Consider the following 13,181-nt stretch of genomic DNA (forward strand, 5'->3'; position numbering starts at 1 on the left):
TTCAAGTTTTTCTTCTAAGTAATTTATGTATTTTGACCAGAATCAATCAATAATAATTCGAATTCAATTAAAATATATGCATCTTTTTATCATATGGTCCACGTTGTAGAACCATGGACCATATAGTAGTTTCAGACCCGATAAAATCGACAAAGGGAAGGGAACTCGTCAATCGACCGACCGACCGCCGTAGCCCTTGTCGGAACCCTGGCGTAGTGAGTATTATGTTTGCATATTCAGTCTCATTTTCCTTGTCTTCTTATAGTTCTTTTTCGTCATTAGAAGCCCTAATTTTCTATCTTTCATCATCATCTTCTTAGTACGTCTAGTTTGATCGACCTCGACACGTATGAATTTCTCATTTCAAAGTAATTGATGTCAACTTAATTAGATACATGGGTATGCATCTGCATATATGTTCGAAGTTACAAGTTTCAAATCTGAGTTTGGAGGGTCTACATAATTTACATATACGTAGATATATATGTGGGTAATTGATTGGTGGTTGTGATTTTTGAAGAACTTAAATACTGAGTCTACATGTCTTTACATATACGTAGATATATATGTGTTGCGCATTTGTATTATTGGAGTAACCCTTTTTGTTGATTCTACAGAATTATGCTGGGTATGTGATTAATTACAATTTCGGTACTAGTTTTCAAGAATGAAAGTGACTCATAATTTTGTAAAGATATATTTTTTTTTTATGCTGCTACTACAATTTAAACAAATTATATAGTTTTTCATGCTTGCATAGAATTTGTGCTTGATTGGCAATTTACGATTTTAATAACACTTGGTTATTCTCAGCAACAAAATCCAGTGAACTTTTGGTTTGTTTGTTGGCTGGTATGATACAATTTAAATTTCTTGATGTCCACTGTGTTAGTCATATGGGGTTTTAAACATGTTAATCTAAATTCTCTTATCTATACATTCAGTATTTATGTGCACTTGATTGGTTTTTGTTCATAATATTCATTGGTCTTTCCTTGATGGTAAGCTAAGGGAAGGAAACTTGATTGTTATCATTTGCAGTTGGAATTCTTGAGTAGAGGAAATGCATCCACCTTTAACGATACATAGGCATCCAATGTGTGCCGAAGTAAGTTATCTTGCTTCTCTCATGTTTTCTTTCATTCCTTGTATGTGTTTGATCATTTCATGCATATGAAACATTTTATGGCCTAAAGTTACATGATATGTAATAGCATTTTGTTAGTTGGTAGTTGTTACATAAATGCCCGAGTGTTGGTATGGCCTAAAGTTATACGATATGTAGAATTTGGTAGTTGTTAGTTATTACATGAACACCGAGCGTTGGTGTGGGCATGTGTCTAGTTAATAGATTTGTTTGATTTTCATATCTTATGATGTGTGAAAGCACTTGAATGTTGAAGTTTTCTTTTTCTTTTCCATTCTTATGATATTGTGTGAGGAATTGTATTTGTTCTCCTTGGAGTGGTGTTATCTGGTTTTTGCTTTTCCTCCTTGTTGGATTTTGGAAATGGGACTTCTCAATTTGTTTTTCTGTGAGGTGATGCCTTCCTGTAGTTTTGTAATTGTTTTTTTTGTTAATGAAAGTTTACTTAGGGAAAAAAAGGAAAGTTGTTGAGCCACGGTCTCGATTATGAGTACTACCTTCATTCTGACACCCAATTCAAACACTAGGAACATATTACGAAAATTTCCAGTGGAACCCTTGTTTTTGGTAAGTGGAAATGTTCAGTGTAACTTATACTCCGTAACAAATTAAGAAGATTCCTTCCTTTTCTACTGTAGGCATGGCAAACACATATCCCTGTCCATACTCAAGTTGTATAGTGTCCATGATACCATGTTGGTACTTCAAACAATTTGGAGTATCATTCATGTAATATTTGATTATTGCACACAATAATGCTAAGAGGTCGATTTTTTTATTCCTATCCTGTTCCTATCCTGGAGCAAAGAGGGTTGCCCCACGCTGCTAGGCATTTGCAAATCTGAGTGGTCAACTCTTTATGTAAAGAAGTCCTGAAAATTATTGAGTGAAAACTGGGGCGTTTTGAACAAAGATTTGGTCTTTGTAAAAATAACTGGTGGGCTCAACTTCAAAATGTTTGGATGAGAGTAGGGAGATGCAAGGGGAAGCTGATTTTGCAAATGCAATTTTCGACTACTAAAATGTGAAACTACGGGTTTGAGAGTTAGGGATGGCTATTTTTTGCAAACTATGCTAAAGTTAGGCATTTACCCTGCCTTCCACTCCCGGTAACCTCTGGGACCTAATGGCATTTTTATTTTTACATTTAGTGAATATGAGAAGCCAGATTAATCGTTGTATTTCACTGCCCTGGTAAAGAAATGCCAGGATGAAATCTGTGTGAACTGCCTTTTGCTTCAGAAACCACAAATTTCATTGTGATATAATTTGTTCTTGTTGGAGGAATTGCTTTTTTTGATGCAAGAAAGCAAGAAGTTGGCAAATGCTTTGATACACAAATTTTTCGATCTGCCTGCTTGCTGCAGATTATTGAGCAGTTCCAGAAGTGTCATTTGGATCATCCTATTGCAAAATTCTTTGGCGAATGCACTGACCTCAAGATAAAGCTTGACCGTTGTTTCCGGCAGGAAGTGAGTGTTTTTTTTGTTCACCTGGGTTTTTCTTTCTCTTTCTGATGTTAGAACGCTTCAATTATTTATTCCTTTTCTTTCACAGAAAGCTTTGAAGCGGAAGGCGAACTTTGAAGATAGTAAAAAACTGAAAGAGAGGCTTCGAGTTTACAGGAAGGAAAGTTCTGAGAGAAGAACTGAAGAAAAGAGCGTCATGCAAGCTTAATGATGAAGTAAGTTGGTGTTTGAAAATCATTCTTAAGTTAGAAGTTCACATAAAGACGTGCATCAAACCCAACAAAATTCAAGGATAGTGGGCAATGCATTAAAAATTATACTGCGACTATAGACCATGCAATATTTTTGGGATGCAACCAATTTCATGCTGCACTTTATTATTCTGTTGATATGTTCCCCACTATATTAATAAACTTGTGAGACATTTAACTTTTATAATTGTAAGCACGATTTAGTCACCAAGTAGATTTGAAATAACCAATTTTTGATGTGAGCTTTCTATAGTCGTGGGTGTTAGTTGCGAGCTTTCTCATACTCGGTTTTACTTTGTTTCTCATGCTGCACTTTATTATTCTGTTGATATGTTCCCCATTATATTAATAAACTTGTGAGACATTTAACTTTTATAATTGTAAGCACGATTTAGTCACCAAATAGATTTGAAATAACCAATTTTTGATGTGAGCTTTCTATAGTCGTGGGTGTTAGTTGCGAGCTTTCTCATACTTAGTTTTACTATGTTTCTCAGTTAGTTGATCCAGTCTCTGGAATGTGAACCTCATCAAGCAGTTGTTTAATCAACATGATTGTGAGCTCATTCTCAAAATTCCTTTCGAGTTCTGAGGGAAGAGCTGATAAACTTGCTTGGGGTTTTTCGAGTGATGGAGACTCTTTTAAGTAAAGAGAGCATATCGCTTGGACATGTCCAGAAAATAATGGAAGTTGCTTACTAGAAGCGGCTGCAGCAGTATTTCTTTTTCTCAGAATTTCTGGAAGAAGCTTTGGAAATTCAATGTTAAGCCAAAAATTAGACACTTTTTGTGGAGACTCTGCTATAACAGATTGCCTGTGGCTAAAACACTTTTTAAGAGAGGTGTTGTGTAAGACATGCCCCTACTAATGTCAGGAAATAGAAACTGGTGAACATTGTGCTATATTTGTGAGAGGGCAGTGAGTATGAAAACTTTCACCATTAAGATTGGATATCAGTTATTAAGAGGATTTTAAGATAGATAAGCTTGGTACTGTAGGTTTCGTCTCCTGGTACCTATGGAAAGTCAGGAACGGTGTGGTCGGAGTTGGGACATTGGCGTTGGGTAAGTATTTTATAGGCTGATTTTCAGAAAATGGCTGGTGGTAATATCCATAGCAGACAATTTGGTGCACGTACCATCCTCTTTAGTTCGGTGGTCTTGCTTTGATAGTGTTAAAGGAAATGTGGATGCAGCTGTTAATAGTAGTAGAACTGGAGAGGCTGGTGTGGTTTTTGTAATTGGAGATTCATGTGGGTGAGACCTTAAGGCAGCTGTGTCTTTCTTTCCATTTGTGTTGGATCCAGCTTCAGCCGAGGCCTTGGCTTTCGATATGCTTTTCTGTTCCTTGTTGAGCTTAATATTCAGGGAATTTCACTTGAGGGCGATGTGTCGGAGATTGTTAAAACTGTTGGATGGGCATCTAATAGAGCAAATATTCTGGAGGACATCTTCGAATTTGGGATTGAAGGAAATTGGCTTTCTTTTAATTCTAAATTCAAGCTGCCGATTCGGTACTTCTTCTAAACATGGCATAAGCAAATTGCTTTGTCTTGTGCATGCTCTGTACGTTTTGTTTACCACCTGTGACCTGCCACTGTCGTTGTCTTATGTGGTGCTACATATTGTACATTTTAGCTTTCAGTGATGATGAATCTTTTCTTGGCAGGAAAAAAAAAAAAAATGAAAATTTTGTTCATTGTTCAAACCAGGTTCGGGTTAGAAACTAGGTCGGGCCAAATTTAAAATTTGGATAATAATAACAATAATAAAAAAATCCCCATAGACAATCAGTTGCACGAATTGAACTACCAAATACTTTAAATTATATGCATTTTGTCTTATCCAAGTGAAAAGTTGAATGTGTAAGTTTTCATGGAAGTATAGTGGATATGTACAAATAGTTGCAACGATGGAATAAATAAATAAATAAAGAAAGAAAAAACAATCTTTTACACTATGAAACTTTAGCATACAAAACAACCATATCTAATTACCCAGGAAAAAAAAATAAAAATCAAGTGATAAACTCTGATTCTCTGTAAGTCATAAAACACAAATTATCTTCTTATTTTTATTTATTTATTAAGTAATAAATTATACTAATTATCACCCAGCTATTGATCCAAATGATATGATTTCTTTGTCCTAAAGCTGAGGTTTGGAGATTTTGGCAATGTAGTGGATGTGTTTGCTTGAAATTTCGATTATTTTATGTTATATATATATTTTTTAATATTAGAGTAATCAAAAAATTAGTTATGATTTCAAAGAGAACAATATCATGAGAAGAATTCATAGGAAAAGGGTTAGAAAAAGACCTGAATTGAATAGGAGTATAATGAATTGAGCTACCACGAGGTGGGCTGAGCCATTTGATAATTGTGTGCTACAAGTTTAACAAGTTTCTAAAAAGTGGGCCAGGCATAAGTCCTTTGGGACATGCTAATGGTCTCAAATTTACACTGCGAGAAAGCCTGCCATATTGGGCTCCATTTTTGACTCAGGAAGCCCAACACCGTGAGAAAAAAAGGCCTGTTGACTAGCCTCGAGAAATTATAAGCACCGGAACCATTGGTCCCGGATTAATTACTACTTCCTTTGTCTTATTTTAAATGTCGGTTTCGGATATTATGACTCACAATACATATTAAATATGGACTTCGGGAATTGGACTCACCGTGATTCATAATTCCCGAAGCCCACATTTAAAATGAGACGGAGGTAATACTTGATATGTAAGTAGATGTGTCAATGATCATGTAATAATTTTTCAAGTAACCTTACCGTGATTCACAATTCCCGAAGTCCACATCTAAAATGAGACGGAGGTAATACTTGATATGTAAGTAGATGTGTCAATGATCATGTAATAATTTTTCAAGTAGCCTTTACTCAAATGAATTGCCAAAATCAGATTTCACTCAAGAGGATGGATCACATTTATGGAAAACCAAATATTCTGAACTTTATCTCTTTTAGTGCTTGTCATCAAGTTCTTGATTCCTTTTAATAGCACGCCATACATTCTTTTTTCAATTATGAATAATATTCTAGTTTGTTTACAACCTCACACATATATAAACAAATATATATATAGACATATAGATAACTTCCCTATACTTGAAACCGTGGTTCTGTAGTCGAGGTATTGATTGTGATATCAGTCGCCAGTTGCGATTGTAGTGTAACGACGGTGTAACAGGTTCGGACGAATAATTGAATCGGTCGATTCATAGAGGTGTATAATGGTATTGATACGTCACGTATCGACCAATGCGCATTGAAACATAATTCAATAACACACACACACGCATATATATATATATATATACACACACACAGTTACACACACAGGCAAGTGAATGCTTATGCAGAAAATATTATCAAATACCCTTTTTTATTTGATGAGAGTTATACTATTGAAAATGCTATCCGATGCTTCTTTTGACGGCAACAGAATACAACATGTTCAATATAGTTAGAGGAGAGTTATAAGTTGCAATGTAAGTTTCTAGTTTACATTTTTTTTTCTGTTTCATGTCCTCATGTTCACATGTAACCTACATATTTTTGTACTATATATAAGACAAGACTTAATAATATGAGAGAGACTGATAGAGAGAGGTATAATGTAAAGAAGACGCTAAAGGGTGCATATATATATATATATATTGCACGCCAATAATTATATATCTACCATTACACAATGGTCCAAAATAATATCATATGGATCCATGTTCCGCAAAAGCATGCCTTTTCCGTAGATTGAGATAGATCTTACAGCTACAAAAATACATATTATGGTTACTCTATATATAGTGTCCTTGGCATGGGGTAAATATGATGCAGAAATTGGAATCCAAGGATGGATTATATAAAATCTTGCTTAAAATTAATAATTTATTTATTTTTTTTATTATTTTTTTCAGAATGGTTTTGACAATGTACATGTGCTATATTTGAATTAGAATAGAGATTGTTACACATGGACTTGGTAGTAGTACTTTTCTTTTTTGGGCAAAAAACCTTTTTTTTATTTTTTTTAGTACTACTTTTGATTATGAGTAAATGCTAGATCTTGTACATGCATTAACATCATCAATTGGCCAAAACTTCTATAATCAAAAGTATTATAACAATGTGCGTATAAAGTTTATATAGCTTGTCTTTCAAGTCTCAGCTTCTGGTTCTTTACCTTCTTGCTTTTCTTTTAGAACTTCTTCACCATTTCCTATGTTAGTAAATGACTTTTTCACCTTTCATTTTCATCATCTTGTTCTTCTTTATATATATATACATATATACATACGTATATATTTATTTTAATGTTTATTGCTTCACTCTTAGCAGATAGTCCAGTGGGCTAGTGTCTTCGGTTGACTTTGGAGTGCCAAGCTTTAACTCTCTCAATCTACTAATCTAACTTCTAACACTTTTTAACTTGAAAAAAAAAAATCTCTTTATCTATAATTTATTATTTTTAAATCACATATGATTCATATGAATAAAGTCCATGACTTAATACTTAATTTCCTCTTTAATTAAGAATGAAAAGTTATACCATATGAAGTTTTTTTTTTTTTTTTTTGACAAGATAAGAAGTGTTACATGTTAGATTATGTTAATAGGCGATCCTGATCCAAGTTCTGGGAGAAACTCTTATTCAACTGGACTATAAATTATATACTCATTAATTAAGTTATTTTATAATTAAATCATGGGAATTACTCTAGTAAAGGTAATAATATGTATGTATACGTCATAGTCCTTGTTTACGACCCTTTCCATTTTTAGTTGTCTTAATAGGTCAAACTCGAGGCCTCACCGTGACTATAGACAACTAAAAAACAAATTAAGGCCCTGATCTTTGACAACTAAAAAACAAATTTTCATTGAAATTACAACTGTGACTAATTTACAACTTGACTATGCATGTTCATATCGTGTGGTATTTCGGGTATAACTAATATTGTATATATAATTGTGCTGTTATTGTTCATATATATATTGTAGCTTATATAATCTCAACAAGTCTTTCTCTGTCACCCATACATTGGCCATCTTGATACACATGATCTTAAGGTTAGGTTCACAACACGTCCGGCCCATATATTTATTAATTTGAAGATGATACATTGTTGAATATTATGTATTTTATTGAGATTTTTCAACATTATTAAATTGACTATTAATCATATTCAACTCACGTTGCAACTTCTGATTGTTTGTTTCGTTTTGTTTTTTAAAAATCAACGAACACTGACTTAGAAAAGATTATAATCAATAAGCACCAAAACATTGACTTCAACTATATATGTTTTCTAAATCTTTAAAAGAGGGGTTGAGGATTCGAACTCAAGTGAGACATTAAATTATAAAAATTGAAGACATGTTTGGTTTGTAACTAAAAAAACAGTTCTCAGAATGATAAGAATCCTCTCCAGAAAAGAAGAGGACCTGCACACCTATCAACTATTGATATAACATAATTACTAATGAGAGGATCCAATCCAGTGGTTGGTGGGTGTGCAGGACCTCTCTTTTTTTGGAGAAGATCCTTGTCCTCAGAAACTCAGAAAATAAAGAACAGTTTTCAGAGAGTTATAAAAGACTGTTATCTGAAAAACATACATTTTTATAACTGAGTTTTCAGAAAATTGAACCAAGCAGAGTTTTTTTTGTACAATTTTTTATTTTTAATTTTTCGATAACAGAAGACTGTTTCCATAATCACAAACCAAGCAAATTCTAGTTTTTATACCTTAGAAAGTGCTCAAGTCCTTTAGTGATGAATGATGCTCATTTTTTTTGTTATGGTATGGAAGATTGAGAAGATGAAGGAAAAAAAACAAGAAAAGAAAAAAAAACATCTTTGTTTTTCATTTTACTTTCAGTTTTCCGATAACATAAAACTGTTTTCATAATTACAAACTAAACATACAAACAAAAAGTAAAATGAAAAACAAAGATGATCTTATTGAAGTTTCCTCTTAGAAAGTGCTCAAGTCCTTTAGTGATCGATGAATGATGCTCCGGTTTTTTTTTTTTTTTTGGGTTATGGTATGGAAGATTGAGAAAATGAATAAATAAATAAATAAATAAATGAAAAAAAAGAAAGTAAAAGGGTTGAGAATATTTCCATTCACACCCTTACTGGACTTCACTTTGCTTAGAATGCCTTGATGAATGATGAAAGAATTTTCTTTTTCTTTCACTCATAAGAAACTAGAAAACTCAAAGAGGGAGAATGCATCAAAAGCATACAAACATATCAATCATTATATCTGAAAAGCTTTTGCATCCATCCACCTGTTTGCAACTCAATGTAAAGACAAGATGATCTCATGATTGAAGTTTCCTCTTATATGTATCCCACTCTTTAATTGGGTCAATCCTTTTTCCAACTTTGTTCTAGCCCCTAGGACTCGTCCATGTCATCATACCCATAAGCCTAAATAATACGGCAACATAAAGTTAAAAAGAACATATAAATTAACAAGTCTCAATGGGGTGTTAGTTTTACTTTCAAATTATCTTTTTTTATTTTTTTTTTCCTTTGGTATTTGACGTGTAATACATTTAAATTGATACTGCAACAATTTTAAATTGTTAATGTAACAATTTTAAATTGATGGTACAACAATTAAGTAATTAAAAGTACAATTGAAATTTTAATTTAAATGGTGTTGTAGCATTACAACGCGATGTAGTTTGTTGAAGAACGTTGCATATTATATATTGCATGTGTGTTACATCATTATTGTACAAGTGTGTTGTATGTGAAATGTAAATTTGTATTTTGATTAATTTTGTTATCAAAACAAGTCCATTGAGTTGTAAAATTTCAGTTCAGAATTTCAAGATTCAAAATCGGAAGCGGAAGTGAAAAAGTTCAAGTGTTCATTCTCCGATACACTCCAGGATGATGAGAACAATACTTTAAGAAAGTAAGAGATTGTGTGAGGACACTTAGGAGGTTCAAAATTAGGTTTTTGAAAGTTTTTACATTATGTCTAACTTGAACTGGTTCAAAATTTTCTTTAAACATGTTCAACGTTTGCTGAAATTTTCAATGTTCAAGTCTGGACAACTTGAATCGGTTCAAGTCATTCCTAAACCGGTTCAATTGGTAAAGTTGAAATTATTTTTACTTCTGCCCTTCTTGAACTGGTTCAAGAGACTCCCGAATTGGTTCAAGTCCTGCAGACCAATATGAAAACTTCTTTTCATGGTATGTTTTGGCTTTCTACTTTGGATAACTTTTGCTATATTGAACATGAACGGAATTGACTTGGTTTCTAATTATTTTTAGGTCTTCCAAGCATCTATATAATCTCTCTTTTACTCAAAATTAGGTACGGCTTTTTGAAACAAAAAATTATTATTTTGAGAGAGCCTTTGAGAGATATTTTTCAGAAAATCAAACTTGATTTTTCTGATTTTGTTTTGAGAGCACACACATAAACACTAACATGATTTAGGAGTGTTGTTCTCTATCTCATTAGAATTGGAGCCTAATTGAAGATTCAGTAATTCCGAGAAGCAGGATTTATCTACCTTCACATGAAATTCAAATTTGAAGAAGAAGATTTTCAAATCACACTTTGAAGAGATCAAGGTACTTGCATGGTGTTGTTAATCTACCAGCAATCCTTCTACAAAATTCAAGGCATAAGTCTGAAATCGAGAGCTATTGGATGGGAAGTTGCAAAGTTAGGGGCGTTCAACGGATTGAGTCTTGATAGAGTGAAGGAGTGTGAGCTTGAGTCAAAGTTCGATATACTTTGCTTCATACATAGTGGATTGTTTAATCTTGGGACATCGCAAAAATTCTTGAGATTTTTTAATTAATTTGCTTGCTAAAATCTTAGTGTCATCTCTCTAACTTTGCTTTACTTTTTAATATTTAGTTTTGTGGTTATGAATGTCTGATCGATCATATATGTGAGTAAATCAATCACAAAAAGTAAAGCAAGTTGACCTAATTACTTCATGTTGGTCATTTATAGGGTTAATCATAACTCACAGTATTGTGATGAGGTGTCCTACACCGTTGATTTAATTGTGCACGCAATGGACATGCGATGGGTGAGAAAAGGAGAGAATTCTGATGCATCATATATTCCAAGTAAATGTTGTGGACCTTTTTATTTTCAAATATTTTGGTCATATTAATTTTTGCAGCTTGCAGTTCTTCAAATTGTGAAAATATATAACTTCATTGTATTTCTTGTGCTTGTATTAAACTTACCAAAATTGAGATCTGTATGTGTATACACATTGGCCATGTCCATTTTTACCATGTCCCATCTATCTTTTATGCAATAACATCATGATACAAGGACTACAAACCCTAAACATATACTACCTACACAACTCAGTGTCAATGTTGATATATATATATATATATATATTAACATCATGATACAAGGACTACAAACCCTAAACATATACTACCTACAAAACTCAGTGTTATTGTTGATATATATATATATATAAGGGCCATATTCTAATCATAAAGCAGCTTACTTCTCTCTTGTTATCATCATATGGTCCATGAACAATTGACATCTAACCAAACATAGATTGGTCATTAAATGTGATTATACATGCAAAATATGCAGGACTATAGGCGCCATTCATTTTTTTTGATAACACATGCACCAGATATAAAACAATGGAAAAAGAAACGTTTCCGATCGATTAGACAGGTTGCAGGTGACGGATACACAAATGGACAGTGAAAAGAAATGGTGATGGAGAGACATTAATGTACGGATGTCGCCAAGTATAAATTTTAGTGGTTTCTGTTTGTACAACGGGGCACATCTCTATATATATCATTCGTCATATCAAAAGACGGTTAATTAATGCAAATTAAACCCACAATGAAGATATTACTTATATGTAGCATATCTCTCTGTATATTTTTCGGATGTAGAATAGATTAGTGATGATTTTGGAGTCGTATGGACCGTTAAAACATCAAACCGGTTGATTGATACTGTTTTTTTTATAGATAATTTTGACATTTTGACCTTAAAAAGGCTATAATTTGATCAGAAAAGACCTAACTTATAAATACACACACATACGTTACATGCGTTACATGCATAATAGATTTTTTTTTTTTCTTAGTTCACACATGTTTATACGGCAGCTCGAACCCTTGACTTCTCTTTGAAAAGTAGGGAGTCTATTGGTAGAACAAATTATTCGTTTAATTATTAATACGATATGAGATATCTCTGTAACATTTTTCAACTTTGTGGTTTTAAAATAACTCTAATTCATTGTAAACGATTCACAATTTTTCGCTACGTCAATTGGTATGATTTTGCGAGTTAAGTAGTTTATGTCCAAACTAAGATTTTTTCAAGTAAAAAAGAATTCATTAAAATTATCTCAAAAAATTATATAAGCTCGCTCTTTGAAGGTCCAAACGGACTCCAAAATTATATGTAATTTGCTCTACATCATTTTCATTATATGAAATAGATGATTAATGCAAATTAAATGTGTACTTAAGTTATTACTCATATGGTTTCAAAGATTAGAGACGTAATGACATGGGTGAGCATAATTTTTTTGAACTTGGTCGGTCTTTAATTTTAGAGGGTAAGAAAGTAGCACTAGATTACACAGAGAAGAAAAATTGAAACAAAACAAAGATTGGTTAATTTAACAGGATTTCACACCATCCCTGGTACGTAGCAACCAATTAACCATCATCTAAATATCTACTATAATTGTATTTATTCATAGAATTTAATGGTCTTATAAAATGAAAAGTAAGAATTCTTTTTACTTTTATTAAAAGACTCGTGGCTGAGTAATATTGATAGAGTCTTCTAACTTAATCCTTACGCTAGGAACCTACATACATGTTCTTCTTACTGAAATGTGAAATCTGCACTTTTTCTGCAGAAAGAAAAAGTGGGTGTTGGATTAGAAATGACCCCTACTTTTGTTGTCCCCTATATATATATATATATATATATATATATATGCAGAATACATATTTTGTAAGCTAGTACTTCGTTAAAATAATAGCTATATCCATGACTGAGTCTTCCTTCTTTTAATCAGTGATCTAGGCAAAAGATATTCCACTCTCATGCTTCTTAATTTACATGGAAGATCAGATTTGCATTCCAAAATCAAATAAAGTGAACTGCCATAAATTCCACAACTTAAAAGTAAAATAAATTAATGCTAGCTATTTAAACTTTTCTACTATATATATATATATTTTGGTCTTAGAATTGGATAATGACATTATTTATAAATATAAATTAAGGTAAACTGCCA

The 13,181-nt window shown here is 32.6% G+C and overlaps 1 protein-coding gene across 1 annotated transcript; it reads left to right on the forward strand.

Moving 5' to 3' along the window:
- On the forward strand, positions 1-3,109 carry LOC132302361 (uncharacterized). Its single transcript, XM_059799198.1, has 4 exons — positions 1-215; positions 1,042-1,108; positions 2,515-2,619; positions 2,705-3,109. Exons 2-4 carry the CDS (start codon positions 1,064-1,066, stop codon positions 2,822-2,824), a joined length of 270 nt encoding a protein of 89 aa, XP_059655181.1. The 5' UTR covers positions 1-215; positions 1,042-1,063; the 3' UTR covers positions 2,825-3,109.
- Positions 3,110-13,181: the final 10,072 nt, after the last annotated feature.

Source organism: Cornus florida, unplaced genomic scaffold, assembly GCF_030987335.1.
Source record: "Cornus florida cultivar Cherokee Brave unplaced genomic scaffold, ASM3098733v1 CherokeeBrave_3.0.0_Hap2_Chr04, whole genome shotgun sequence".
In the NCBI taxonomy this organism is placed as follows: Eukaryota; Viridiplantae; Streptophyta; class Magnoliopsida; order Cornales; family Cornaceae; genus Cornus; species Cornus florida.